This window comes from Rutilus rutilus (genome assembly GCF_951802725.1).
Source record: "Rutilus rutilus genome assembly, chromosome: 14".
Classification (NCBI taxonomy): Eukaryota; Metazoa; Chordata; class Actinopteri; order Cypriniformes; family Leuciscidae; genus Rutilus; species Rutilus rutilus.
This window is the reverse complement of record NC_140219.1, coordinates 25,080,391-25,099,355: the sequence shown is the minus strand read 5'-3', so window position 1 is coordinate 25,099,355 and position 18,965 is coordinate 25,080,391. Positions and strand designations below refer to the sequence as shown.

Here is an 18,965-nt window from a genome sequence, read left to right as displayed (position 1 = left end):
TCCGAACTCCAAAAAAAACGAGGCTGTGTTCGGTCTGTGTCTGTTCTTCTGATCTCACAACAGTCTACAGAGATAAAGAATAAAGTGTTTTTACAACCTCACACAACCCTCATGCTCTCTTTTCCTTCTGTTAGGCATGAGTCAAAGAAGGACACTACAGATACCCAGAATAGCTCACTCACACACTGGTCTCTTATGAAAGCAATGATTATTCTCGCTCTCTTTCACTGTGGTTCAAGTTCAGTGATGCTTTATTGGAATATGTGCTTTATTGAAATACAGTACTGTCAAAAGCAATGTCATTAATTAATGTAAATGTCTCTCAGGCCATTCTATCTGGTTGGAAACGTTTACCACCATGCCCTCATACGTCGTCCCTGACAGAAATGGCAATTACACTCCTTCAGTACTAGCGGGATTTTACATGTTCTTCACAATGATCATCTTACTACAGGTACACAATCTGTCAAACACGGCTCATGTTAAAGACATTTACTGAAAGTAATGGCCAGTTTCTACCAATAGGGTACACTTGCATAAATTTACCATAAAATGTTCTTTATTGGCATTGATGGTTCCATGAAGACCTTTAAAATCAATGGAATCTTTCCATTGCACGAAAAGTTCTTTAGATTATTATATGTTCTTCACACTAAGAAGAAAATGGTTATTTTAAGAACGGTGCACTGAAAGGTTCTTTAGGGAACCCAGAATGGCTCTTCTATGCATCACTGCGAAAACTCCCTTTTGGAACCTCCGTTGATTATGATTTTAAACTCTATTTAGACATCCCACATTTTGTTAACAATGTTGTTAACCGTGTTTGTCTGGCTCTTAACACTAATTATTCCAGGACTTTCTCTCTAGGTGATGATTCCTGTGTCATTGTATGTGTCCATTGAGCTGGTGAAGATGGGGCAGATCTTCTTCATCACTCAGGACGTGGAGCTTTACGACGAGGAGCTGGACAGTCGGGTCCAGTGTCGTGCTCTGAACATCACAGAAGACTTGGGACAGATCCAGTATGTCTTCTCAGATAAGACAGGGACGCTTACAGAAAACAAGATGGTATTCAGACGTTGCACCATACTGGGGACTGAATACTGTCACGATGAGAACGGTGCGTTCAGAGCTTCATTCTTCTTTTCTTTTTTATATATTTTATACGTTTTTATTGCTCTACAATATTTATCTTTTCTATTTTGATTTTGTTCGTGACCATTTTGTTGTTTTTTATGTCTATTTTGTGTTTTAGCTAAATGTTTCATTCTGTTTGCTGTTTATTGTTAACTTAAGGAATAATAAGGGCAGGTTTTATTTTTGGCATTCCTCAGCTGCTCGCTTGGCGGTTGTCAGTGGAGCAAATGAAGAGGAGGAAGACACTCTCTACCAACAGACAAAGCTTCCTCCTCTCTTCCCTCTGGAAGAATTACAGGACAGCCACACAGGAGACGAAAATCACGCCAACACTCAAGTCACAGCTGCCAATCGGCACAGATCAAGAGTGGCAGCGGGAGCCCAAAGTGACATGGCCTTCAGCACTCCTCTGGTGAGATCATAGATCAGAAGATGCTGATATCTGTGTTTTCAGGGTGAAGATTGGGAATTCAGGATGATTTGTCTTTTTCATGCTCTCCTAAAATTGGCTGGATATTTCGATGTAACGGCAATTTAGGGTACGTTTGCACGACAACGATGTACTAAAAACTGAAAAGTTTTTTCTTTGTGTTTTGCGTGTACAGAGTGACAACGTTGTCAAAATTATCCCCGTTCACACGGATCCGCGAAAATGACAAAGAAGGCTGTATTATTCATGCCAGGCCACTAGTTGGCAATGTCACTTTGTAAAGAAACAAACGCGCCTATAGACTGAACACGTAATACGCATACACATGACGTCACGGTTTTCACAAATTCGCGTTTTTGTTGTTTACATGGAGACGATAACGGTATCGTTTTCAAAAACTTGCACTTTGAATCCCGTTTTCTAAAGTTCGTGTTTTCAAGCCCCCAAAATGTTTTCTGTTTTTAGTTGAAAACTTTGACGTGTAAACGTGCAGGTCCATTTTGGTCCACACCCTAACCCTACCCATAATCCTATTCCTAAACCAAACTTATTTTAGTCAAACTTCAAGTGCTGGAATGATGTGCAATTACTGGCGTGTAAATTTCCCTCTCCCCTTCCTGTGACGTGATGTTTCAATGTTCCCTAATTCTCTATGGCACATGTGTCAATAACAAGGCCCGCGGGCCAAACACGGCCCGCCACGACTTTTAATCAGGCCCGCCAACAAATTCTAGTGATAAATTTAAAGTGGCCCGTCCGCTGTTAAAATATACGTCTGTGACAATTACAACATTAAGACGCAGGTGGTGCTATCGCACTTCACTCAAGTCGCTAATTTTATCAGAGAATACGGCAATAAGTAAGGAATAATTGACGAGGGGCCGTTGAATTATTAGCTGATTAATGCTGTTATAGAGAGAGAGAGAGAGAGAGAGAGAGAGAGAGAGAGAGAGAGAGAGAGAGACAGTGTTGTCTATGCATAATAAAACATCATTTTGTAGCAAAAACACTGAATGAGAGTTTGGTTCCAAAACGCAGTAAATCCATTTTGATTAATTTGAGTAAAAAAAGAAAGTGGTAAGATGAAAACCACAATTTTTTGTTTCAAATTTTCACATAGCATTATTAGGTTATAATAACAGAAAAAAATTAAAATCCAGATTTTGACTTTCAAAGACTTATTATAAAAACGGATGTCTCAATATATATATGAGCAAAACTTGGCCACTAAATATTTAATATTCAATTATTTTAATGATCACAATTAAAGTTTTAATTTTATTAAATTGAACAAGTAAAGGTTGCGTTCATATTCTGGGCTCATCTGATTTTTTGTACATAGCATAGCCTACTTTATGATTTTAGTATCATAATGATTAATAAATGCACGCACAATTATCCGTGAACTTGATTTGAACAAATGCCTTTCAACTTGTGTGTGCAAAATTCAAAATGAAATGAATGTGCAGCAATTTGTACAAATACAGAGTCTGTAGGCCTACTGTTGTAGCCATTAAATAAGCGCATTTAGTTTAATATTTGTTAAAATATTATAATGTTATTTTTTTTCCATTTATGTTGATTTATGAAAAGCGAACAGCACGAGTAAGATAGGATGTGTAATATATCGAGAGACATGGAGTGGGTCAGACATGATTTTGACCACTTCATTAAGTTTTGTTTTGTAGAAAACCTTTCTTTAAAGTGAATTTCGTTTTGTATAAATTGTATCTTAATTTTAATCAATTTTCCATCAACCAATTGCCTGGATTTAATAAAGAAGCAAATATAACATACAATATAATCATGGAGGCGCCTGCGCGGTCACTTGCATTGCACGTGAACTGGAGCGCATCTCATCCTAACTTAACGAAAAACTCATTAATGCTCATAGAGTCTCTGGCATTGCAATCTTACTTAAGATGACGGAAACCCCTGTGAAATCCACTTCGCAGAGCATTTATGGTCGAATGGAGTGCACCTTAAAGGGATAGTTCACTTTGAAATTAATTTTTGATATGTTTTAGCTTACCTTAAGGGCATCCAAGATGTAGGTGTCTTTGTTTCCGCAGTAGTTTCAATTTTGATATTTTTAGGTCAAACCGTTCTTGTCTGTCAGTCATATAATGCAGGTCTATGGTCACTGTCTCAAAACACAAGCACAGAGTCCAAATTAAAACAATTCCCCATCGTCCAAATTAAACAATTCCCCATCGTAAGTACACATTGATGGCCTAAGACATGAAACGAGCGGTTTGTGTGAGAAAACGAACAGTATTTATATCGTTGTTATCTCTTGAACACAGCACACGTCCAAATGATCTGACGGCGCGGGCGGGTATAGATGTATACACTAGATGTCGCTTGGCTACGGTTTCGTTCCAATGAACTGCAGAAGCCAAGGCGACATCTATTTATATATCTATACCCGCCCGCGCCGTCAGATCATTTGGACGTGTGCTGTGTTCAAGAGATAACAACGATATAAATACTGTTCATTTTCTCACACAAACCGCTCGTTTCGTGTCTTAGGCCATCAATGTGTACTTACCCCATTTGGACGATGGGGAATTGTTTTAATTTGGACTCTGTGCTTGTGTTTTGAGACAGTGACCATCGACCTGCATTATATGACTGACAGACAAGAACGGTTTGACCTAAAAATATCAAAATTGAAACTACTGCGGAAAAAAAGACACCTACATCTTGGATGCCCTTGAGGTAAGCTAAAACATACCAAAATTTTATTTCAAAGTGAACTATCCCTTTAAGTAGGTTAAGCTCCACCCATTATGTCTAGAGAGGGGGAACTGGACGTCATTTGACATTGCAGTGACCACCTATTAAAGTAGGCAGGTGGATATTTTTTAATATAAAGCATTTGGATTTGTTAAGGCTTATAATGGACCTGTTCTTTTTCCTAGCAAAATCTGGCAACACAGATGAGGCTCTAGTCTAGTTTTTCTTGTGCATACAATAAAAGACACATGCGCATTTAAATAAGTCATTAACAACTAGTCCTTCAGTTTGGTTCTGTTACACCGCAGACAGTTTTTGTAAACGCAGTTGTCAGTACCTGAATTTTTCAGGAGTTAATTCTGTTGTAGAATGCAGTTGTCACTCCCATAAACTACAGAACTCTGTGAATACAGCACAGGATTAAAGTACTGAAAGGTAAACTGCCAAACCAAATTTAGCTGCAGCGTGGATGTCTTCTCAGATACCCACTCAATGAAATGATCAATTAATGGAAATGACACCATAAATTCCCCATGGTTAAATCTTTTGAACAGAGCTGAAGTGTGTAATGTCTGACGTCTCGTCCCTGACCCATCTTCCTTCCATCCCCCTGCACGCTCACGGTCTGCCCCGCAGATGGCCGAGCAGTTTGGTGTCAGTTATGAGCACAGCAATGCTGGCTCTGATCCGCCATGTTTCGATCTGTTGACATATGGGGCTGCTGGGGTGCATTAAACATGGGCTACTGATACTGTACAGATTGTCTCGCGTCCCGCTGCCTCCTCGTATGACGTTGCGTCTTTTGTTGTTGTATGATCGTGTCATTTTCCACCTATGGAAACATACCACATGGTCTTGCTGTGAATGATGTAATCGGAATACGCGCCTAACCATTCATATTTCCTCAAACAGGAAACAGTGGTGGTTCCAGACAGGAAGCTGATGCTGGAGGTGGACCGTCAGATGGCGAGCATCCTGAGCGGGCCCTACCTGGACTTTTTTCTGGCTCTGGCCATCTGCAACACAGTTGTGGTTTCCACAGTGACGGCCCAGAGACAGAGGGTGAGAGCGTGCGACGGCACTGACCTTGCTGGAGCCGAGAGGGTTGGGGGCTCTGACTCACAACATAAAAACTGCCCTCATGTCAAAGCAATAACAATAATAGCCCACCATGTAAATTATGTAAATTAGTACCTGTGTTGCCCAGAGATATTTTATTACTGCCCCTGCATGACTAATACTTCTTTGGCTAGTGCTTCGCAGCCCAGTGGTATGTTTTATAATTACTACATTTTAATTCTCAAGCAAGCACCAATGGCTCACTTGGTGGAGGCAATTAGATTTTTCATCAGTTGGACGGACGGCGTCCCCCAAGTCCACCCCACACGTCTGTAATGAGTTGAGTCTGATAGAGAAGTTTAGTGTAGCTGAGTATCCTTCACTGCTGGTCAGTGCTAATTTCCCAAATTGCACTTGAGGACCCCGAGCAAAGCACTTTGTCCAGGGAAGAAATTATATTTGGCCTCAGACCTGTAGCACTGAGACGTTCAAAGACATTGGGTCAACGTTAATTAAGTTGATTACCAATGGAGCATGATTGTATCACCCTGGGTCCATCACAACTTAAGAGGCAGTCACAGTGTATGCAGATCCTCAGTACCTGAAGAACTAGATTATTAGAGCGTTTCAATATTTGCAATGTATTTCAGTTTTATCATAATTAGCAGAACACAGTTATACAGAAAATCTGATTTAACTGATTCATTTCAGAAATGTTTTTTTACCACTGATTTAAAATAGCCGTGACTTATATAGTGCAAATAAATACTTCTTCTGCAGCTATATTGGCAGAAAATCGATTTGTAATTTTACAAATAATCAATATGTACACTACCATTCGGGGTTAGTACAGTTTTTGCATTTATTTGATCGAAAATAATATTGTGCAATTTTATTTCAATTTAAAATAACTTTTCTATGTTAATATATTAAATGTAATTTATTCCTGTGATGCAAAGCTGAATTTTCAGCATCATTACTTCAGATTAAGTGTTACATGATCCTTCAGAAATCATTCTAATATGTTAATGTTGAAAACTGCTTAATATTTTTGTTGAAACCTTGATACATTTTTTCAAGGTCAAAAGGTCAAAAGAACAGCATTTATTTGAAATAGAAATATTTTGTAACAATGTATTTAATGTCACTTTCGGTCAATTTAATGCAAGTTTTTTTAAATCTTCCTGATCACAAACTTTTGAATGCTGATCTAATATTTCACTGCACATCCAATGTTAAGAAAGAATAAGGCTGTGTTCAAAAAGCATGCTATCATACTATGCATGCTATTTCTGTAACATGTATACTTGGCACAGAATGAGAAATAGCTACTGCATTTGTCTAAATGTGAAGTGTACAATAGATCCCAATGCAGTGCATGGATACTGTATACCACAATGCAATGCACTTGTGAAATAACATTAGCCATAGTTTTTGAACTTCTTCCTTGATTCATCATTTGAACAGACTTTGAAAAAGACTTAAGTAAGCACACTCGAAACAAAAATAGCCGTATTTAGTTCAGATGTGATAACTCTACTCACTAAATTGACATGCAACTTGGCAAGGTCTTACATGCCCTTTAAAAACAATTAATAATGCAGCAATAAGGCAGTTATAATGCTGTGATGCAGTCAGCAGTTTTCTAGTATACAGCATATATCAAGCAAATAAATGTATGTACTTTTCCAGGTCAAAGAGCGCAGTAACTCTGCATACTCCGGTGGTTCATTTCATATTATGGGACAGTGGTTCAGAAAGCGCTCTCTGAGGAACGTTTTCAGCTCCATGAAGTTTTTCAAGAGAGGCGGGGAGACACTCGCAGATCCCTTCGCCAAAGATGAAGACGAGCCTGACATGTTTCACAGCTCTGATGTCTCAGACTCAACCACAGGGCAGAAGGTCATTTCAAGTGAAAGTGAGGTTAAACACAGTCTGTCTGGAACAGAGGAGGTGTGTTATGAGGCCCACAGCCCAGATGAGGCCGCTCTGATACATGCAGCAAAGGCTTATGGGTTCACCATGGTGGAACGCACTCCTTATTACGTGACCGTCAAGCTGCCTGATGATACGCTGCTGAAGTTTGAGGTGTTGGACGTCCTGACCTTCGACTCGACCCGGAGGAGGATGTCCATAATAGTACGACACCCACACACCAATGAAATCATCATGTATACTAAAGGAGCTGATTCAGCCATCATGGAGAGACTGGGGAACGTTTTCTCAGGTGAGCATGAAAGACTGAGTCAGAATCATTTAGGTTGGGCCATTCCTGATCAAAAACATACATCATTTAAAAGTTTGGGGCCAGCAAGGCTACATTTATAGTGAAATATTGTGTAATATTGTGAAATATTATTACAATTTAAAATAGCTCTTTTCTATTTGAATATATTTTTAAATGTAATTTATTTCTGATACAAAGCTGAATTTTCAGCATCATTAGATTTTTTTCTTTCAGCTTTTGTCTTTTTATGTTGAGTAAAGTAAATAGCTTAATTATAGAAAATGTTTTTTAAATCTTTCAGAAATTATCATTTACTTAAACTCTTAAAAAATAGAATGTACTTTTTATTCATGGAACGCAAATAGAGAAACAATTAAAAGATGCTGATGAATGACAATCTCCAAAAACCACATGATAATAATGTCTTGTGCACTATATTCCAAATCTCATATGATATTATGATAGTGAAGTACAGGCAAAATGTTTATTCATGAAAATCCTCCAGCATTGAAATATGTTGCAATTGAAATGTAGTCAATGTGGCAGATTTGAATGTAAGTGTGTCGTTTGTTTTCCACAGACATGTCACGAGTGGATAATGTGGCGAAGCAAATTGCTGTAAAAACTCAAAAAGACCTTGACATGTACGCCAGGGATGGATTACGAACGCTGTGCTTTGCCAAAAAGGTAGAAGTTTTGCAGAATGTAGTTAGGCTAAATCTATCTGAAAACAGTTTGACAGTCTTGCTCATGAAAAGCTCTGTGTTTTTCTCTGAAGGTTATCAGTGAAAAGGAGTTCAAGGCCTGGTTTGCTATCAGACAGGAGGCATTGTCAGCCATTGATGAGAAAGAAGAGCGTCTTATGGACACTGCAACCTACATAGAGAACAACTTCACTCTGCTGGGTACAGTCAAGTACTATTAATGAGTGTCATCCTTCCAAACTTCCAAATAACATTCAATGTCACAGTGTCTTTGAAAACACGTTAAAGCATTGACAGTTTTGTGACATGAAATACATTTTGTAAGGGATAGTTCACCCAAAAATGAAAATTCTGTCATTAATTACTTACCCTATGTTTCAAACCTGTAAGACTTTCGTTCATCTTCGAAACACAAATGTAGATCTTTTTGATGAAATCGGAGCGATTTCTGTCCATCCATTGGCAGTTACGCAACTACCACTTCAAAAGGTTCATGAAGAGATCGTAAAACAAATTCATATGAATCGTTTTAGTTATAATTTTCTTAAGAGACGCTATCGCTTTATCTGATGAACAGATTGAAATTAGTCTTTTATTCACATATAAACATTGATCAACCCACACATCAGTTGTGGTAAACGGAAGCTCAATCATGTTTGCTTGATATGCGAGAACCAATGAGCTCCATTCCATTGTTACGCAGAACGTTTGAGCTTCAGCAAGAGCCAATGAGGTTCATTCTCGTGTTACGCAGTGCGTTTGGGTTCATTCTCGTGTTACGCAGTGCGTTTGAGCTTCAGCAAGAGCCAATGAGGTTAATTCTCATGTTACGCAGTGTGTTTGAGCTTCAGCAAGAGCCAATGAGGTTCATTCTCGTGTTACGCAGCACGTTTGAGCTTCAGCAAGAGCCAATGAGGTTCATTCTCATGTTACGCAGCACGTTTGAGCTTCAGCAAGAGCCAATGAGGTTCATTCTCGTGTTACGTAGCACGTTTGAGCTTCAGCAAGAGCCAATGAGGTTCATTCTCGTGTTATGCAGCACGTTTGAGCTTAAGCAAGAACCAATGAGGTTCATTCTCGTGTTACGCAGTGCGTTTGGGTTCATTCTCGTGTTACGCAGTGCGTTTGAGCTTCAGCAAGAGCCAATGAGGTTAATTATCGTGTTACGCAGCACGTTTGAGCTTTAGAAAGAACCAATGAGGTTCATTCTCGTGTTACGCAGCACGTTTGAGCTTCAGCAAGAGCCAATGAGGTTCATTCTCGTGTTACGCAGCACGTTTGAGCTTCAGCAAGAGCCAATGAGGTTCATTCTCGTATTACGCAGCACGTTTGAGCTTCAGCAAGAGCCAATGAGGTTCATTCTCGTGTTACGCAGTGCGTTTGGGTTCATTCTCGTGTTACGCCGCGCGTTTGAGCTTCAGCAAGAGCCAATGAGGTTCATTCTCGTGTTACGCAGCACGTTTGAGCTTCAGCAAGAGCCAATGAGGTTCACTCTCGTGTTACGCAGCACGTTTGAGCTTCAGCAAGAGCCAATGAGGTTCATTCTCGTGTTACGCAGCACGTTTGAGCTTCAGCAAGAGCCAATGAGGTTCATTCTCGTGTTACGCAGCACGTTTGAGCTTCAGCAAGAGCCAATGAGGTTCATTCTCGTGTTACGCAGCAAGTTTGAGCTTCAGCAAGAGCCAATGAGGTTCACTCTCGTGTTACGCAGCACGTTTGAGCTTCAGCAAGAACCAATAGGATTTATTCTCGTGTGTTATGGAGCACGTTTGAATTTCTGTTCTCGCACGTCAAGCAGGTTTGTTTGAGCTTCTGTTTATGTTCGCTGATCAATGTTTATGTGAATTATATGTGAAAAGCCTAAATTAAATCTGTTCATCATATAAAGAGATTGTGTCTCTTTTGGACTAAACCGCTCGATTCATATGGATTAGTTTTACGATCTCTTAATTAACTTTTTGAAGCATTAAAGTGGTGGTTGCGTACCTGTCAATGGAGGGACAGAAAGCTCTCAGATTTCATCAAAAAGAATTTCATCTTGATTTGTGTTCCGAAGATGAACGAAACTCATACAGGTTTGGAACGACATGAGGGTGAGTAAATGATGACAGAATTTTCATTTTTGTGTGAACTAACCCTTTCATTCGTTTAACTCTTATGCCCACAGGGGCCACCGGCATTGAGGACCGTCTCCAAGAAAGTGTCCCAGAAACCATCCAGGCTCTGAGACGGGCTGGGATGCAGGTGTGGGTGCTGACCGGGGACAAACCTGAGACGGCTATCAACATCGCATACTCCTGCAAGCTGCTAGACCATGAAGACCTGGTGTTCACCTTCAGCACAAACAGGAAGGTAGTTGATCTGACACTGTGCCATTCGGTGCCAACTAACTAATGCTTTTATAACTGAGCAGACCAGACACTCCTTCCAATGATTTTGACTTCCATTAGTCAACCAGCCTCATCAAAAAAATGATGCTCAACATCGCATTAACATACTTAACTCGAGTCTTTTCAACAGGATCAACCATATCTCAATATGAGCATGTTGATGGTTTTTCATGTGTTTGGGATTTAAAACACTGAACCCGCACAAAAGGAAAAGGGTTAATTGGTTTATCTGGGACAACAGAGGCTTCAGTGTTACACAGTTTCATCCCCTCAAGAGTGAAGTTCTACACAGCGTGTTCAAACACATAAATGCGCTTGCAATAATTTGTCAGATATGCTGTTTTTCATTTCATGTCTGCCTGAGTCTGTGTTTAAGAGAGCTGAGAAAAAGTGCATTCACCATTCTGAATGGCTCATATTGCTGCTCTGTAATCCCATTTTCACACTTCTGAGGAGGGCAGGAAACCGTTCTAGTTTCATTTCAACATTAAATCCCTTACTGAAGACTTTCACATATTGTTTCACACACATTTTATGAAATCCCTCATCTTATGCATCTAAAACCTTCTCTTTCTGTTGTCCAAGTAGTATTTTTTTTTAAGGTATACAAGATTTATTTGTCATCATCTTGTATATTAGTGTATTCCCCAAATAGAAATCTGTGTGGAAAATGATAGACTCATAAGCCATTTATGTAACAGCGAAATGGGCAGCAACTGAAATTTAATTTTGACATAACCTTAACCTAGATATATTCTCAAACCAGTCACGTTAAAACATATAGCAGTGAAGTATGGGGTAACTCATGAATATTAATTAGGTCATGCTGCCATTGCAAGATAGCCTATCAATTCACGTAATCTCATTTAAGATAAGATTTGCAATGCTGCCCAACTTGATGTGACATCATGCTAACGTGTTCCACAATGCACATGTGATAACAAGACAGCTGCAGTTTTCAGAGCCAGATGCTGCAGTTGATCTTCACAGCAAACTGAAGGCATGATGAGAAATGAATTACTAACATCACAGCTTAAAGCTCATTGGCTTAGAACATCTGTCATATTTTTTGGCTTGTCTAAAATGTTATTTCATTTATAGACTAAAAATGGATGTAAAAAGGATACAATACAATAATAGTTAAAGTACCCTACCATTCAAAAAGTTTGGGGTCAGTGTGATTTAAAAATAAAATAAAAAATTAATACTTTTATTTAGTAAGGATGTATTAAATTGATTAAAAGGGACAGTAAAACATGTCTAATGTTACAAACGATTTTCATTTCAAATAAATGCTGTTGAACTGTCTATTCATCAAAGAATCCTGAAAAAAAATACAAAAAAAAAAAATACAAAATATGGTTTTCACCAAAAGATGAAGCATATGAACTCAACATTGATAATAATCAGAAATGTTTCTTGAGCAGCAAATCAGCATACTAGAATGATTTCTGAAGGATCATGTGACTGGAGTAATGATGCTGAAAATACAGCTTTGACATCATAAATTAATAGATTAAGCTACATTTTAAAATATATTAAAATAGAAAACCATGGAAGCTTGTTTATAAAACATGGAATAAAACAATTTAAAGGGGTCATCCGATGCCCATTTTCCACAAGTTGGGATGATTAAAATTTTGTAACATACTTTGGTTAAAAGTCCTCAATGGTTGTGTAAAACAACACCCTTTTTAACTCCTCAAAAACAGCTCTGTTCCCAACGACCCGTTTCGGTGCATGTCTCTTTAAATGATAATGAGCAACTGCCCCCCCTCTCTTCTGTGGGGGGTGTCACATAATAAGACACATAAAGTACTGCCTTGGTGGACAGTATACAAATGGACGAGGGCGGAAATATGATAATAAGGGAAATATGCTAATACGGGACAGGCCGTTTGCGGCCGTGGGCGGAGCATTAGCAATATGACATCATATTGCTCAGAAAATCCAAACGGCTTGATTATTGAGAGTGTTTAGGCTTTTTGAGGATAAAAAAAAGGAGTGAATGGATTTTTTTCATTGTATGGTGGTGGTGCAAAGACACATTTATATGCAAACGCCATATAAAAGTCAATTTTGCATCCGATGACCCTTTTAAAAGATAACTGTGACTTTTTTCTCAAAATTGCGAGATTTAGGCCTAAACTTGCATTGCGAGTTATAAAGTCAGAATTGTGAGATATAATCTTACCTCATCAACTCGCAGTTGCAAATTTATATCTTGCAATTATGACTTTATGACTCACAATTCCAACTTATTTTTTCAGAATTATAAATGCAAGTTATAAAGTCCAATTCTGACGGGGAAAAAAGACTGATTTTTTTCTCAGAATTGCAAGTTTATATCTCGCAATTCTGACTTTATAACTCAAAATTATATCACGCAATTCTGAGAAAAAAAGTCAGAAAAAAGTCAGAATTGTGAGAAAAAAAGTTGCAATTACTGTTTTTATTTTTTATTCTGTGGCAGAAACAAGCTTCCATAGAAAACAGTTAATTTAAATTGTAATAATATTTCACACGATTACTGTTTTTACTGTATTTTTGAGCATTGTTGAGCATAAGAGACTTTTTTCAAGAACGAGAGTGTACACTGAATACACATCATCAGGTTAAAGTATATGTATTCCAAACGCATCCATTTTCCACTGCAATAAATAATGTGAATGTAGTTTATGTTTTTGTAGTTAATACTAACACTATCCTTGTTATATATTGCAGTCTGTGTGTAAAATGAGGTTAGAGGACACACTGGGAGAGTTGCGACGGAGTTCCCTCTCACCCGGAGCGGAAGTCCAGTTCAGGGGTAACAACTCCGCGTTTATGTTGATGGAGCACAGTATCGGGCTGGTGATAGATGGGCCGACTCTGAGCATGGCCATGTCAGACGACCTGGTGGAGCAGTTTGTGGAGCTTTGCAAACACTGTCGTGCGGTGCTTTGCTGTCGAGTGACGCCGCTGCAGAAGAGCAGTGTGGTCAAACTCATACGGCAGAAACTGAGGGTCATGACCCTCGCTATAGGTAATGAAACCTTTGATTTGAGGTGGAAGGGTTTCTGAAATCATTTATAAGATTACTTTAGTGCAGGTTTGTGAAGTACATGTTTTCTGTTGTGATACATTATGATTTGTGTCGATTTAGGTGATGGCGCCAATGATGTGAACATGATTCAAGCTGCAGATGTTGGCATTGGGGTTTCTGGACAAGAGGGAATGCAGGTTTGTGTTTTTGTGTTTTGTAACCCACTCCCTGGTGAAGTTAAGGCACTGAAATGTATCAATCAATAAAACCTTCATTTTTAAAGAGGGATTTTCTGATTGACTGGATCAGGTGTGTTTTAAGTCTCCATTGTGATCGATGTTTCTTTCCTATTGTGATGAATATCTGAGTGAAACAGCTTCCTGAACGAGAGAAAAAAAAATGTAGGGCTAGATTTGATTGTGTCCATTGGGAAATGAGGGAAATGTCCATTATGCAATTCTATAGGTTCCTAATTTTGTTTTGGAGGTCTCCTACAACAGGTTTACATGCATCAAAAGTAAAAAAACACTTACATTTTTTTGCACATCAACACATTTTTCAATGATTCTCAAATGACTCATTGGATGATTTGGTCTCTCTAAATCCCTCCTTTCCGTGAGCTTACACTGTTCTGATTGGCCAGATTGCCCCGTCTGTTGTGATTGGTCTACTGCTTTCAGAAGCTAATAATCGTCCATTACCATAACTGAACTTCAGCTCCAGTCTGTGTTCCTCAGTCCTCAGAGATTGTACACTGTACAGTCAGTCAAGTCAAGTAAAGTCGCAGCTCTAGAAGAAAAGCATTGTCCAGTTTAAGTACGTTTTTGATTGATTCATTTCCGTTGTAAAAATCATGAGTTATTAACTTTGGGGCCGCTTACACGACACCGCCCTCAGCCGAAAACTTTTAAGGCGTTCCGTCCATTCATTTACACAACAATGGTGTTTGGTGGCCTGAGAACACAAACTTTGAAATAGGTTTTTTTAAATAACTTTGAAATAAGTTTAGAAAACGATACAGTTATCATCTAAAAAATGTGAATCTGTGAAAACAGTGATGGCATGCACACGCATACTACGCGTTTAGTCAATAGGTATGCGCGTTTGAATGCTTATTTGCGTGGATGAAACAAATAGTCTTTCTTTACAAAGTGACATCGCCAAATAACAAGTTTACGCGGATCCATGTGAACGGGAATGCCCCTGACAACAGTTTTTATCTGTACAGAGGGAAAGGGGAGAGGGGAGGCCGAGGAGGCCTTCGTAGGGGATAGTCAGATAGTCAGGACAGTAACGAGGACGTCCATTTTACCATATCAATGCGAGCACGAGTCCGATGATGAAACATTGGAAGAACTAGTTATTCAACCCGAACCTCCATCGCAAGGACGACTTGAGCAGGACGTTTCTCAGTGATGCGCTACTCAGTTTGTCGTACATTATGAGATGTTGCAGCTGTAATTCCTCACCATCAGCATTAACAAGTGCATGTCCATCAACAAACCAATGTGTATATTTCTAATTTATTGCGGGAACTGTATCAGTAACTGTATCAATAACAGCACATACATTAGCCCAGCACTAACGTGAATGACTGATGTAACATTTAAGTTTAAAAGGCAAATCTTGCTCCATCCTTCATCGTTACTAAAATTAAAGATACCTTTTTGATAGACCTTTTTTTGTCTGATTAAATTTTTTTCAGTGTGCGGGCAATTTCGGCTACTAAGTTTCATAAAACCCACATTCAAGTGTTGATAAAAAAGAATGCACATGATATATTGCATGTTCAGATATTCGGGCCATAAAAGTTTTATGTAAATTATTAAAAATGCTGGCGGTAGCTGGCAATTTTTTCAAAAAACGCTGGCGGGAAAGAGTTAAAAATAACACTATAATGATGCGAACAAATAAATCATTTATAATAAACGTTCCATAAGAAAATAACTGTCAGTTTAGATTTCATGGTGACTTTAAGTGCTGTGTTTGTCTTGCAGGCCGTCATGGCCAGTGATTTTGCCATCACTCGCTTTAAACACCTGCAAAGACTGCTGCTGGTTCACGGACACTGGTGCTACTCAAGACTGGCCAACATGGTCATCTATTTCTTCTACAAGAATGTGGTAATTATCACCATGGCAACCAATTTTGTTACATTTGTATAAGAAATGAGTGGCGCTTGACTTGAGCGATTAAGCAATTACCTAGCAACAACCTAGTAACCACCCAAAACAACCTAGCAACAGCATAGCAACGTGCCAAAAACTCTTAGAACACCTTAGCAAACTTATAGCAACTTCCTGGCCAAACCCTAACATTGTGGGATTTAGTTTTTTAACAAACAAGCACAATGCAAAGATCTAGTCCACTAAGCGTAATAATACCAGTTTTACATGTGAATATTAACATTTGGACCATTTTTTTACTCAAAATACATAGATTTAGAAGGGGGGACTGTACACGGGGCCCAAAGACCAGGAGTGCTTATAAGGATCTTCCCTAAGGGCCGAGGTCCTAGAACAAGATTCCCTCACAACACACCCCTCACCCACCGGAATGTGCAATAATACGATAACCTGTAAAGAGTGCCCAATTTACCTTGAGACACCACTCATTGTCAATACAGTGGATAATCCTTTTTTCTAACCCTAATCTGGCAACGTATCTCAGGGGATAAAGACTTTTCAAAATGCGGTAAATGACAGCATGAGCAACATATGACTTTATTTTCTTTTTTAACATCTTAAGACAATGTTCACAATTAATATTAGCAGTTGTTTTGCATTTTTTTGCTGAAAAGTCAGAATATGTTCAGCACTATGGGCGGACATGTTGGCTTTAGGTCAAACTGACAAAACCAGCAGAGAAAATCTTTGAACCAAGTCACATGACCCACATACTCCAAACAGACTCAACTATGATAACAGAATTGGACAAAAAATTCTCTCTCATGCCTCCTACAAGTGATTAAAGAGTATGTGTTGCCCATTTAAGGGTTAAAAACACTTATGAAATATAAGTAATTAGCATTAACACTTGTTTGACTAACTTGAATTAACTAACCCGTATTATCTCATGCAGGCGTATGTGAATCTACTGTTCTGGTATCAGTTCTACTGTGGCTTCTCTGCCACAGCCATGATCGACTACTGGCTCATGATATTTTTCAACCTGCTCTTCACCTCGGCTCCTCCCATCATGTTTGGGATAATGGACAAAGAGGTGTCAGACTCCACTTTACTGAGCCTGCCCGAGCTGTATAAGAGAGGACAGCACTCAGAGGTGAGAAATCACACTGTCACTTATGACAATCTATCATTACTATACCACTATCTTAACTCATGTCTGGGGTAATTGGGTTAAAAGATATTTCTATTAGAAAATTCAGTAACACTTTATTTCTATGCTCCCCCCAAAAACATTCTACTGACTATAAATAACTTTGCAACTACATGTCAACTAACCCGAACCCTAACACCAACACCTAACCATAACAGTCAACTACAGTCTACTACTACAGTCTACTAATGCTCTAAAGAGAGTTAGTTGACATGTAGTTACTAATTTACTTGTAGTTAGTAGAATGTCTAAAGTGGACCATTGAAATAAAGTGTAACTGAAAATTCATATTAGAAATTAATTACAGTGTTAGAGAATCAATTTAATTCAACCATGGCAGTTGTAGTCATATTTTCTAAATGCGTTCAGCTATTATTTTAATAACAAATACCATAGCAAGCTACAAGTATCTAACCCAGGTAAAGCACTGCATGTCTTGTAACACATTTAAACGTTTGATACAGGGCTACAGACGTTCAACGTTTTGGATTGCAATTCTAGATGCTTTCTATCAGAGTCTAGTGTGCTTTTTTATTCCATACTGGGTAAGAACATCTGTTCAGTCTCTTGTCTGTTTCTGCATCATGTGTTTGGAGTAACTTGTTATCTGATCACTACTTGTACTTTCTCAAGACATACAATGGTTCAGACATAGGCATATTCTCGTTCGGCACTCCCATGAACACGGTCTCTCTGTTCACCATCATCCTGCATCTGGCCATTGAGATCAAGAGCTGGGTGAGTTTACGCTCCAATTCATCACTGCAGAACACAATCACACGGCTTCTATCATCTCACATTCACTTCGTATAGCGCGTGGTCAGGGTACCGCCATATTTAATCTTTGACAGGAATAAAAACGAGGCTGTGAGGGATAGAATACAGTGCGTTTAGTGTATTATAATAACAATCAGATTGTTCAGCAGATGAAATGTCTTTCAGAAAAAAATTAACTTTCAGTATACAAAAACTGTTGTGAGTAGTGAAAATTATGTGATCTTCAAATTCTATAAATGAAAATAAAAAAGCGTTAAATTAAATATGGCTTCTAACTTTGCTAATGTCTATTGGTGCAACATTTTCTTTACTGATTATCATTTTAAATAAAGAATGATTGTGAATGACAACACTGATAAGTTCCAGTTATTTGATCACTTTTGTTCCCTGGTGCCAAATTATAGTGTTAGTCAAGGTCTCTGTGATAGTTTTGCTACTGTACCTTTAAGACTAGGTCTTGGTTATGAATGGCTAGCATTTTTTGTGTGTGAAATGAGTAAGAGCATTTTTGTAAGAGCATGTTTACTTTGTCTGCATCTCTTATTGTTAGTTATAAACTACCATTCAAAAGATTGGGGTCAATAGTATTTATTAAGAAATTGAGACTTTAATTATGTACAGACACATTAAATTGATCAAAAGTGACAGTAATAATATTTATACATGTAAATGCTGTTCTTTTGAACTTTCTATTCATCAAAAAATCCTGAAAAAAATCTGTCACGGTTTCCATGAAAATATGAAGCAGTGCAACAATTTTCAACATTGATAATAATAAGAAATATTTCTTGAGCATCAAATCATCATATTAGAATGATTTCTGAAGGATCATGTGACACTGAAGAGTGGAGTAATAATGCTGAAAATTCATCTTTACCGTCACAGGAATAAATTACATTTTAATATACACTGAACAAAATGATAAACTTGTTTTTGCCCCCGTTTTTCATGAGCTGAACTCAAAGATCTAAGACTTTTTCTATGTACACAAATGGCCTTTTTCTCTCAAATATTGTTCACAAATCTGTCTAAATCTGTGTTAGTGAGCACTTCTCCTTTGCAGAGATAATCCATCAACCTCACAGGTGTGGCATATCAAGATGCTGATTAGCAGTGGTGTAGTCCTAAAAAAAAAAGT

General features: G+C 38.4%; 1 protein-coding gene across 1 annotated transcript in view; it reads left to right on the top strand.

Annotated features, from left to right (window-relative positions):
* The window catches only part of atp10b (ATPase phospholipid transporting 10B), a gene marked incomplete at its 5' end in the record, with an annotated part of 44,608 nt that overhangs the window by 18,623 nt on the left and 7,020 nt on the right, over positions 1–18,965 (top strand). The window contains 14 exons of the mRNA XM_084429743.1: positions 327–454; positions 868–1,120; positions 1,335–1,549; positions 5,219–5,368; positions 7,058–7,592; positions 8,173–8,279; positions 8,371–8,497; positions 10,464–10,648; positions 13,411–13,711; positions 13,832–13,908; positions 15,709–15,834; positions 16,793–16,993; positions 17,515–17,595; positions 17,684–17,788. Coding sequence (XP_084285869.1) covers positions 327–454; positions 868–1,120; positions 1,335–1,549; positions 5,219–5,368; positions 7,058–7,592; positions 8,173–8,279; positions 8,371–8,497; positions 10,464–10,648; positions 13,411–13,711; positions 13,832–13,908; positions 15,709–15,834; positions 16,793–16,993; positions 17,515–17,595; positions 17,684–17,788 — 2,591 coding nt within the window. The remainder of the gene's footprint in view (positions 1–326; positions 455–867; positions 1,121–1,334; positions 1,550–5,218; positions 5,369–7,057; positions 7,593–8,172; positions 8,280–8,370; positions 8,498–10,463; positions 10,649–13,410; positions 13,712–13,831; positions 13,909–15,708; positions 15,835–16,792; positions 16,994–17,514; positions 17,596–17,683; positions 17,789–18,965) is intronic.